The sequence below is a fragment of the Perognathus longimembris genome, chromosome 6 (assembly GCF_023159225.1).
Source record: "Perognathus longimembris pacificus isolate PPM17 chromosome 6, ASM2315922v1, whole genome shotgun sequence".
In the NCBI taxonomy this organism is placed as follows: domain Eukaryota; kingdom Metazoa; phylum Chordata; class Mammalia; order Rodentia; family Heteromyidae; genus Perognathus; species Perognathus longimembris.
This window is the reverse complement of record NC_063166.1, coordinates 64,282,953-64,295,233: the sequence shown is the minus strand read 5'-3', so window position 1 is coordinate 64,295,233 and position 12,281 is coordinate 64,282,953. Positions and strand designations below refer to the sequence as shown.

General features: G+C 38.4%; 1 protein-coding gene across 1 annotated transcript in view; it reads left to right on the top strand.

Moving 5' to 3' along the window:
* Atrn (attractin) overlaps positions 1-12,281 on the top strand; it is a 108,655-nt gene that overhangs the window by 33,745 nt on the left and 62,629 nt on the right. Inside the window, exons 3-5 of the mRNA XM_048348885.1 lie at positions 5,082-5,195; positions 10,812-10,940; positions 11,492-11,697. Coding sequence (XP_048204842.1) covers positions 5,082-5,195; positions 10,812-10,940; positions 11,492-11,697 — 449 coding nt within the window. The remainder of the gene's footprint in view (positions 1-5,081; positions 5,196-10,811; positions 10,941-11,491; positions 11,698-12,281) is intronic.

The window sequence follows — 12,281 nt, the reverse complement described above, 5'->3', positions numbered from 1 at the left end:
TGCCACTAGGCCATATCCCCAGCCCACAGAAGTAGTTTTTAAGCATGCTTTTACCTGGAACTTACTAAGGGCCAATGTTAGATCTTTTTTTTTTTTTTTGGCCAGTCCTGGGCCTTGGACTCAGGGCCTGGGCACTGTCCCTGGCTTCCTTTTGCTCAAGGCTAGCACTCTACCACTTGAGCCACAGCGCCACTTCTGGCCATTTTCTGTATATGTGGTGCTGGGGAATTGAACCCAGGGCCTCATGTATACGAGGCAAGCTCTCTTGCCACTAGGCCATATCCCCAGCCCCATAATGTTAGATCTTGATGAGCTTGTAGGAATCACCTGTCCTTCTCTGTGGGCCTGCTGGAAACTGTTACAAAAAACTGACAAAGAAACTGAAATGGCAATTAAACATTTTGGTAGCCATAATTCTCCTTTTCTCACTTTACAATAATCATTTAGGACAATTTTATACTTCCAAATTTCTTATCTAGAAATGCATTCTTGATTTCCAAAGCCTAACACTAACACTTTAGCTTTTATCTGCATTGGAAAAACTCTGAAGCTTACAGGCATTCTGAAACCAGGTGTCACCCTTTGCCTCCGGGCTGCTTGTTTTAAAAGAGCCTCTTTTTTTTTTTCCTTCAGTCCCAGTTACCGCATGGCATGAAGACCTTTGAACTCAAATGACAATTTTTCCTTAATGCAAGAATTACAATTACAGAATTAGAAATACTTATCCATTCAGCTTTTTAATAAATTAGTGAGAAACATTAGCCATTAGCCCATTTTGCCATTTCTTCCTACATACATAGAGTTAATGAGAGTTTACTCCTATCCCCATTAGTTTAATATATGTCCTTTAAAATCCAAATTACAAAAATAGCACAGGAATCAGATCACACCAGATAAATAAACTTTAAAAAACTTTTCCAATTCTTAGTACCTCTCAAGGGGCAGTTTTAGAAATTCCAGTCAAATCATTCATTTTTACCCCAGGGTTTCCAATATTCACCTGAAAACAAAGACGAAAGAAAGCCCTCTATTCATTCCATCCTGACTCCATAGGGCTTGATGAATTCACGCCAGTTTGCCCTTTGTTAAATCAAGTCTTAATTAAGATACCCACTTTTTTTTGACTGCTAATTAAAGAACCCTGAGAATCCTTTTTTAACTCTAGTTCTTGTTCTTTTACAACATTTGGTAATGCTCGAACTTGATGACCATTTGAATTTAAACTTAAACTTAATTTTGCATCATACTACAGTCTTGAACATGTTCACACTCACACATGCACACACACACACATACATATTCAAAAGATCTTAAAGTGTGCAAAATAAGCATCGGCTGTACATTTTCCAGTGGCAAGAGGTATTTTGTCAATCTTACTCCTGCAACACTCAAATTTTAAGACAAAACCTTTAACAAATGATTTTAACATTCTCCAGCCTCATTTTCCAGGGCTTGATAGTCTTAGTAAAACATTTTAGCACACCAAATAATTTTCTGCTTAAGAAGGCTGGGTGGGGGTCCCCCCAGAGTTCTTTTTGTGGACACTCACACTCTGATTGTGAACCGTCGCCTGTACATCTTTCCAATGAGCTATGCAGGTTTGACACAAAAGAGACTGTCAGACTTACAGACAACATGGAGATGGCAGCGCTGCACGGTGGGGTCACTCCCTGCCGCCTGCGGGTGGCTTGGGCTGGCCCCGTGTCTGCCCCTGTCGGCGGCTGCGGGTCAGGACTTTCGTCCGACGCCTCCGTGCCCTGGGCTGCTGGCGCCAGGACTGGGCGGGACCCTCCAGAGTGGAGGGCACAGCTGAAACATTCTCCTCAGAGTCCTCCTCTTGTAACTGGGGTGGGGAGTATGGCGGGGGAAACATTTCCTCCTCCGCGCTTCCTCCCTGGAGGACAGGTGGGTATAATTTCTTCTCTTCCTTCTTGGTTTTTCTCTTATCTGGATGGCCCAAATGAGGGGTGTAGATTAGGCGTTGCAAAGTCCTGATCTTACCTATGTCAAAGCTCCCCTCGGGTGGCCAATTAGTTCCCTTAAAGGTGGGCCATTCTGACTTGCATAGGGTGATCCACTTTTCCTTCTTAAGGACCACACCTTGGTTCTGAGCTATCTCCTTTACCTCCCTCCAGTGAGCTAGGATCAAATCTAGGGGCTAGATGGAGGTCCCCAAGATAGAACATTACTCAAAGCTCTGATCAGATGTTCAGTCCAAAAGGCTACAAAAAAAAATACAATTAATACAAAAGGAGGAAAACACACAGGTCTGAGAACAAGAAAAGCTATGAGTTGGAGATCTCCCAAGTTGGCCCACAACCTCCTGCAAGTGTGCAGAAGGAGTGGGCCCAAGTTGGCCCACAACCTCCTGCAAGGGTGCAGAAGGAGTGGACCCAAGTTCAAGGCGGATTCGGTCCCCCTTCAAGGGTGGAGAGTCCTCCAGTCTCCCCAGGATTGCCGAGTAAGCGTGTCCGCTTCAGCAACTCCTCCAAGAAATGAGCAAAAGCAAAACAGACAAATTACAGGACAAGACAAATGAACAGCGCTGTTTTCTTACCTTCGGAGTCTGTGGTCTCGGGGGTCTCTGGGGCTATCCCGGACGAGCCCCCAATTGTTATGCCAAGTCGCGAAACGACCACCAAGAAGACCACCAAGACTCAGACGTTCCAAAATGCAAAAGCAAGGCAAGGCTTTATTCAAGCGGGCTGCGGCCCGGGCCTTGTCCTACCCACCGACACAGCGGAGGTTAGGAGGAAGCCCTGAGCTGCAATTGCACAGAGCATATAAAGGCAAAAAACAAAGTTACAGCCATCAGGTGTTCAAGCAAGACAAAAAACAAAGTTACAGCAATCAGGTGTTCAAGCAATCAAGGTTAGGACACGGGTACAAATCTGATTGGCTTGGGGCTCGAGGCATTCTAGGGGTGGTTAGAGTTAAGCATTCCTAGGAGGTTAGAGTTCTTGACCGGCTGGGCCCTAATAAGCTTGCCCTGGGTTTGCTCATAGTTTAAACAGACAACAAAACAGGGGCTGCCTGAAAATGGGGTTTACTTTAACTCTTCATTCCCTCCTTCACTGATAACTTTTCATTTGACAAATGATTTTTTGGGGGATTGAACCTGGGGCCTCATGAATACTATGTATTATAGTACTGTGCTATCCCCTTGATTCCTTAATTTTCATGTGTTTTTTTTCCAAAAGTTTCATGCTCTAGTTTCTGTCTTGTTTTTTAATTTTTGATAGGCTACACAGAGAGGTTAAAATTTGAAATTTCTTTATTAAATTTTCTTTTTTCAGCAATTAAAATTCATTGGCTTAAAAAATTTCATGTTCATATAATGAAGTAAATACTTCAGAAACATATACTTTCAGTTGTAATAGTGAAACTATTAAAATGTTTTAATGATGAGTTTAAAGCATTATAAAATTGTAATGCTGTGTCATTTTTGTATGCACCTGTTTTTATTGTGGGCAGAAAAACAAAACTAAGCATCATTGCCTAAATATGTTTCCTTCTGTTGTCCCCTATGTCACTCTAGCTCATGCCTTCTTTATGGTAGATTTTTTTTTTTTTTGCTTTGTTTTTTGACTTGGGTCTTAAACTCAGGGCCTGAATGCTGTCTCTGAGCTTTTTTGCTCAAGGATAGCACTCTACCACTTTGAGCCACAGCATCACTTCCCAATTTCTGGTTGATTAGTTGGAGATAAGAGTCCCATGGACTTTACTGCCTAGACTGACTTTGACCTGCAGTCCTCAAATCTCAGCCTCTTGAGTAGTTAGGATTATGGTCATAAGCCACCAGTGCTCAGCTTTCATGGTAGACTCAGTATTTCTCAAACATTTTGAGTCTCAAGGCAACTTTACACTCTCAGATTTAGAAGGTTCATTCCAAATAACTTTTGTTTATGTGCAATTAATTCATTTTAAAGCAACAATTATAAACTTACTTCATGTTAACATAAATGATGCTTTTATGGAGGAAAATGCCCTATACATACTGAATTTTAAGAAGAGTAGCACTGTATCACATTTTTAAAATCTCTTTAATGTCTAGCTACTTCAAGATTCCTTTTTCCTTTTTAAAAAATAACTTGATGCTTAATCAGATTTAAACATAGATTGGGAAGTTATAGATGAGAAGGAAATTTTAAGTTTTGAGAGAGAAGGAAGAGTGGCATATTTGCCTTTTATAGAAAATAGAAATTTCAATGATTTTTGTCTAGATGCAGGAAGGACTGGGTGATTTGAAATAATCATTAAGATTCACAAATATGAAATGGGCAATAGTGGCTCACACCTGTAATCCTTCTATTCAGGAAGCTAGATCTCAGGGTTGAGGTTCAAGGCCAGCCTGGACAGAGAAGTTGTGAAACTCTTTTTTTTTAATCGCCAATTAACTAGCAAAAAGCTCAAAGTGGAGGTGTGGCTCAAGTGGTAGAGTGCCAACCTTGAGCAAAAAAGCTAAGTGAGAGCAAGAGGCCTTGAGTTCAAACCCCGGTACTAGCAAACAAACAAACAAAAGACATTTGTGGAGAGGGAAAGAGAGCTTGTGGTAGACTTGCTGGCAGAATCAAAGAATCACATTAAGTAGTGAAAAGTGACTAGTATTGGAGCCAGTCTGCCCAGTAATGTAGCTTTCTTCAGTATAGCTTAGTTTTCATAAGACTCAATCTAAGTCAAAGCTGATCAATGTTTTCCTAGACTAGGGGTTTTACCAGACAGTGCCATGAAAAGAAACAAGGATAGGCAAATTTAGAAAATTGATGGTATGTGAAATGACGTAGTGTGGAATCTTAAGTTGAACAAGGAAGTTCAGAAATGGAAGGGCTACGAGATTGGTCCTGAGTATATTAAAGACCGACCACTAAATGAACTGTAAGTCCAAAAGTCTTGTACCATGTCTATTTTATTTCTTATCAAATGTTTAATAGTCTCTTGTGTACAGAACTAAATATTTGAAAGGGAAAAGAATGCTATTTACACCTTGATTTCTTTTCTCATTGTAAGCTCTTAAAAAGTCTTTGTTTTTCTAAGATGTTTAATGCTTATGATGATGCTTATTTTGTTTTTGTTCTTTTCAGGCCAAATAGAATAATGAGACTTCGTTTTAATCATTTTGCTACAGAGTGTAGTTGGGACCATTTGTATGTTTATGATGGGGACTCAATTTATGCACCACTAATTGCTGCCTTTAGGTAGGTTCAGTCATATAAATACCAGGTAATCATTATTTTATTTTTAAATTTAAAGGTATCTTCTGGATCACAATCTTACTGATTCACTTGTGTTGTCACTTCACACATTTATTTAATAGAAGAGAAACTGGTTCTGGAGTCCTAATACCTGGGTTTCTGTAGCTACTAAGTTTCTGGGCATTATGCTTATTCTTGATCTGTAAAATTGTAATAATACTCAAGTTTACCTGTTCTTCTTGGTGGTAGTGAAGCTTATATTTTAAATTCATTTTGTGAGTAATAAATTGGATAACACTATTTCTGTGAAAAATTTAAATTAAGAGCCTTACCTTACCATATCCATCTTGTTCCTCATTATGTAGGCCTTTAGAGATTATTTGTTGAATGCAAATATAAGTGTGTGTGTGTGTGTGTGTATGCATGTATGCATTATTTATGGGTAAGAGAAACTTTTTGGCTGAATACACATAAAATAAATACCTTCTGAGATTACCTTCTGAGAATGAGGGATATAATAGTTACATATTGTGATAATTTTTTTCTCCAGTGAGTATATTTTATATTACTAGAGTCAAATAGTTTCACAGATTGTATGAGGTATTCTTTATTGTTCTGATATTTTAGTATTTATTAACAATAAGGAGCAGTGTTTATTATGTTAGAGGCATGAGCCACCAGCACCCAGCATCTTCACCTCTTTTGCTCTTCACCAAGCTTTTTACTTGGTTCTCTGAACTGAAACCAAGACCATGTTCTGGGACTAAAAGTTTTACTCGCAAGGCCAGAACAGGCCATGGTTAGGCCAGGTTGAAGCATTTAAAATTATATTTTCCAGAGTATTGGGCATGTATGCCTTTATGCCAGAATTTGAAGCATACCTTGTTTTATGACATGAATCACCTTAGATTTTTAATAGAAGTATGAAACCTAAGTATGACATTGTAATATTACTTGTTACGGATTCACTTGTTATTTTGTTCATTGATCAGAATTTATGGTGCCCCTATTATGTGCTAGGAATTTATAGTCAGCTTACCATTAGCTTTTATAGGAATATAAGCCAATCATATGTGTGTAATCCCACAGTTCACCTGGACAATATATTTGATGAGTAGGTAGATGAATTTTATATCAACAGCAACAATAAAATAAGTTAAAAACCTATAACAGATCTAATCAGTGAGATTTGAGAGAAGCCAAATATATATGTACAGACTGTTGGTTTACTGGTAGCATAACTTAGTGAGGAGTATATTAACATTTAAAAAATAATAGTGAGGAAATATGTAAAAATTGGAATGTACATGAAATAGAAAAGCCTTAACGCACTGATGTGCAGGACAATTTAAAAACTGCTGCTGTCTTAGGTTGTAGTGATGCTGCCATAAGATGGTTTGCCCAGAAGCTCTTTGGATAGGGGAATCATCACCCAGTGATGATGACAGTCCAGAGTGTAGAGAGCCTGGCTACAGATAGTTCATCCAATTTGGACACTAATGAAGAAAAGAAGAACCAAATAGGATTCAGGAGATAGAGACTTTTGATTGAGTTTCTCCCCAAGTCTCTTCAATTAGAACTTGTATAGGTCATTCAAAGGCTCTAGACCCCTTTTAAAAGCTAAAGTAAAAGTGTTGCAAATTTAGTCTGTGTTGTCTTTAGCTTTGTTACAAAGTTGAAATTAACTCCATACTAGTTAATCATCATATTTATCTTTTATATGTTGATATCCTACATAAAAGTAGTTGAACAAAGTTATTACCAGATGTATATTAGAACCATTGGAGCAGTTTCATTGTTAAGACTCTTTAGCACATTATGATTTTGTGATGCACTTAACAGATGTGTGTGCAGAGCATCTTGTGTTGTATCCTGCTAAGATCTTTTGGCAGGGAGCTGCAGGGATGGTATGGTAATAGGAGCAGTGTAGTGGTTTTGGTCCCTGAAAACATTCTTGAATAAAACCACTATTCCAGCTGGGTGCCTGTAGCTCACACCTGTAACCCTAGCTACTCAGGAGGCTGAGAGCTGAGAATCACAGTTCAAAGCCAGCCTGGGCAGAAAAGTCCCTATCATACTCTTCTCTCCAATTAACTACTCAAAAACTGGAAATGGAGCTGTGGCTTAATGTGGTAGAGCAAAAGAGCTTAGGGACGGCATCCAGGTCCTGAGTTCAAGCCCTGTGACTGACAAAAAACTAACAAATCTACTGTTTCCACTGGACACTATGTTGAAAAATGAACTATGCGACTTATGGGTGGAGATAGAAGGGGAAAACTGGGGAGCGTAAGGGAAGGGTGACATTGTCTAAAAAGCAATGTACTCTTTACCAAACTTTATGTAATTGTTACACCTCTGTACATCACCTTTATAATAAAATACAATAAAAACACTATTCCTAAGCCAGGCATAGGTGATAAACATGACTGTAATCCAACACTGAGTTATTGACCATTGATCAAATATCAGCAACCATCTTATCTACCTCTTTTTTTTTTTCTTTTCATTTTTGTGGTACTGGTGAAGAGCTCAGGGACAGTGCCCAAGCCCAGAGTTCAAGCCCCACGACCGACCAAAAAGAAAAGTCAAGAAAGGGCTGGGAATATGGCCTAGTGGCAAGAGTGCTTACCTCGTATACATGAGGCCCTGGGTTCGATTCCTCAGCACCACATATACAGAAAATGGCCAGAAGTGGTGCTGTGGCTCAAGTGGCAGAGTGCTAGCCTTGAGCAAAAACGAAGCCAGGGACAGTGCTCAGGCCCTGAGTTCACGGCCTAGGACTGGCCAAAAAAAGAAAAAGAAAAAAGAAAAAGTCAAGAAAAAGCTACCACTCCCAACATCATACCTTTTAGAGTTGCTATTTAAAAAAAAAAAAAAAGAAGGTCATATATAATGAGGCAGTTATTAAACTGTGATGATGATAGAGGAAGACTTAGGGAAGCAGGAATCTGTCTGTCTCACACTCACTTGAAGCTGTAGCCACAGAATATAGTTGGTAAAGTCAGATTATGCACTAAGTATGTTTGGAGACCCCACATTTGCCTGAGGCAGTTCTGCTGAGTTTCAGGTCTTGAAGAAATATCCAGTTTTCTTTTGTTTTTAATTTTCAGAAATGGTTTTAAACAATAAGAGGGCTGTGTTTAATGTATAAAACTATGAGCAGCTTTAAGGCACTTCTTCATTGGTTCAGCTACAGAGTAGTATGTGTTTACCTGCATTTACTGATCTCTTTAGGGGCAGGATAAGGGAAGTATGAGGTTGCTTAGGGTGACAGCTGGGTGTCATACCTTTAATATTTCTTCCTCACATGTTTTCCATTGCATTGTGTGCTCAGTGAGACATGTTAGTGTTCATTTACTCCAAGTTCATTTTTGTCATAAACTGGTTGTTTTACTCAGAGAAATTCACACACTCCACACCTGTCATAATTTCAATTTTTTTTTAAGAGAATAGAAGTGAATGCCTAGCCTCCAACCCTGGGGAAGCTGATCCTTCTCCTCTAGCATTATGTAGAGTTGGTAAAATCATCCACTGCACACATTTAAATGTTCTCACCATATGAAGAAGACCTTTAACCATTTCTTATTGTATATCTGCTAGTGAGGTATATGTATGTGTGAAATATAAAGTTTTCTGTGTAGATATGGATTCTATCTCCAAAGATATTATATGTATGCAAATACTTCTTAATGTGAAACATATCTGATTTCAAGTATTTGGGTAAAGATTAATCGACATCTATACAAAGCCAGTGAAAGCATGATGGCTGAAACCGTTAATTTTTAAGCTCTCTGATCAAATTTCACCTCTTCTTAAGAGTCTTTCATTAACAGCCTTTCTAAAGCAATACTTTCTGTTCTTTCCTCTGCCTTGTTTTCCTTCATGGTATTATGTCTGCCTAGTGTTTTATACATACATGCACCTGTGTGCATGAATATATCCAGGCTTATTTATTTCTCTAGCTAAACTTCACTAGGGCAGGGATACTGCCTTATCATTGCTTTATTTCTGCTTCATGGAATAGTGCCTCACATAGTAACTGCTTAGTAAACTTGTTAGTTGAACACATACATAGTGGAAAATGCACGAGTATTTTGTACTCCCTGGATCTTAGGGTTCTAAATTCTATCTTTATGTTAAAGAGTAAATGAAAATCCCATCCCCTCCTCATCTTCATTCTTTACTTATGTACTCCTCCAGTCACTTTTATATATATTCAACATAGGTTCACCTAAATGTACACTTATACTAGGCCTGTTGTTCTGCAGTCTCTACTTGTTAGTCTTTGCCAGTTTACAGATTCCTAATGGTTCATTTAGCTGACACCCTGTGGAGAAGCACATAGGTTGTTTATTTATTAGGTGGAGTTTTTGTGTGTGTGTGTGTGTGTGTGTGTGTGTGTGTGTGTGTGTGTGTGTGTAGCAAATTACACGGGACATGGTAAGGATCTAGTTGTTATCTGAATGTTATGCTGGTGGTGAATCATTAGTCAGGGACATAGACTGCAAATGATAGGCAACCAGGAAAAGTGATAAATATAAGGAGTATAGAAGAACTCAAATGTGTATCAAAATCACTTTTGACTTGTTAGCAAAACAAATCAGACAAGGTGAGATGGGATGGAGCCTTTCAACTTTTCATTTTGTATTGATAGGATTTTAAGTTAGTATTTCTGTTCTGGAAAAGAAGTTAGTCTTATGAATTAAGAGTCTTAAGGGTGGCATTTAGATCCTTTAACTTAGTGATTGATTTCCTTACCTGGATTTATTGGCACCCAATCTGTACTTAGAATATTATGTGCTGGGCTCCAAAGGAAGGTCTAAGGATAACCTGCAAGGTTTTAGTGAAAAGGGTAGTGCAAATGGGGTATTATTTATAAAACAATATAAAAATGATACCATCAAGATAATAAAAAGAAAAGAAAAAATGTATAACTAGGAAGGCAAAGGGAAACATTAGAATGCTGATAGAGTTGGGGTTTGGAGTCCATCTAGTTTTTTTATATTCACATATATATAATTATAGTAGTTCCTCATATTCTTATATAAGTTAATGTTTTATCACTTTCAGTAGTACATTGTTGGCATTCATAAACTTGTTTGTTACTTTATGTGATTGTGGAGATTTAGGAGCGTTATAGCAAGTTTTATAAAGAAAGAAGAGAGGGCTGGGAATGTGGCTTAGTGCTAGAGTGCTTGCCTAGCATGCATGAAGCCCTGGGTTCAATTCCTCAGTCCCACATAAACAGAAAAAGTCAGAAGTGGTGCTGTGTCTCAAAGTGGTAGAGTGCTAGCCTTGAGCAAAAGAAGCTCAGGGACAGTGCCCAGGCCCTGAGTTCAAGCCCCAGGACTGGAAAACAAAAAAAAAAGAAAGCTATTGATTTCAAATCTTTCTAGAGATAAAACCCAAAATAAAGGAAGCCTAGCAAAAATCTAGATCGTTTCTCAGCAGATCCTGAATGGACAGGGTAGCTCTGTGCATTGAGCACAGGAATTCATCTCTTTGGCTGGATGTGATTTTAAAAATTGCTAAGGTGAAACCCAGTTTTGAATTTGTATCTGCCATAATTTGATGCATCTTTGTTTGTGCTTCCCTAAAAGAAATGTGTTTCTTTTTCAGTGGCCTCATTGTTCCTGAGAGAGATGGTAATGAGACTGTCCCTGAGGTTGTTGCCACATCAGGTTATGCCCTTCTGCATTTTTTTAGTGATGCTGCTTATAATTTGACTGGATTTAATATCACTTACAAGTAAGATATTTTAATCTAGCATTTGTGATATTTATAAGACTATGTAGGGTGCCAGGTATTGCATAAGTATAGTTGTGGGAACTGATTTTCTACTTCTCTTATGAGCAGAAAAAGTTAAATTCTCAGTCTAAGTGGCAGGACCACAGTTTCAACCTAGTGTTACTGCTATGGAGCTTCTCTGGAAGAGTGACTTCTTCCTACTATTGGAAAGAAACATTTGTGTTTTACTAACTGTTATTTAACAAATATGCACTTGTCATACCATCATGAAATGTATACTCTTTTAAGTATTGTGAGACTCTGTTTATCTCCATTTATTCATATTCTCTTCGTATGAGAACCCAACAGGGTTGATTTGATTTTGTTATTTATAGCTTGGGCACTAGCTATAGCGTGTTAAGTGACTCCACTTGGGCTGAATGATAAGTGCAGTTATGCTCACAAGTGAACTGACAAATTAGTGAGATCTTTAAACCTGTGTAGGAGGAAGTTCTGCTAAGCTAATTGAGTATTGCTTTGTGTTGACTTTGTTTTCCCCACTGTCTTTATAGTTTTGACATGTGTCCAAATAACTGCTCAGGCCGAGGAGAATGTAAGATTAGTAACAGCAGCAACACCGTTGAGTGTGAGTGTTCTGAAAACTGGAAAGGTGAATCATGTGACATTCCTCACTGTACAAACAACTGTGGTTTTCCTCATCAAGGCGTTTGCAATTCAAGTAATGTTAGAGGATGTTCCTGCTTCTCCGAATGGCAGGGTAGGAGCTTCTTTTCTTTTAACTCACAGAAGGTTTCCATTTAATATGTTGAAATTGAATTTATTCTTAGTGTTTGTACAGTTTATTTTGATAATTTATTATATGGCATTTAAACTTTCACATTCCTGTATCATTTCTACATCTGTGGTTGTGGTCTCCTTAGAACTGTGGAGGGTTTGACATCCTTTACAACTCATTCAAGGAAGTTGCAGAACTTGGGCTAAAACACTAAGTGCCATAAGAATCCATGTCAGACAGAGGGGTTACTGTTTCATATGTCGGGTAATGAATACATTTCTTTTGGGGTAGTGTCACTCCTTCCCTCACTCTCCTCCAGTTTTTCCAACAAAAATACCATCACAATGCCATCTTCACCAACGAGAACAGTTAAAAAAACCTTGTTTCCATTTTCTGGAATTCATATATCTTTTTATATCCTCAGAGGCATGAAAGCATTGTGCCTTTGGGTTCTTCTCCTAAGACTATCTTCCTTCATCAGTTTGATAATAAAAATTTGAAAAAAAAAAAAAAAGACTATCTTTAGTCTCACTGTGTGTGAATGCCTAGAGTCCTAGTGTATTTTA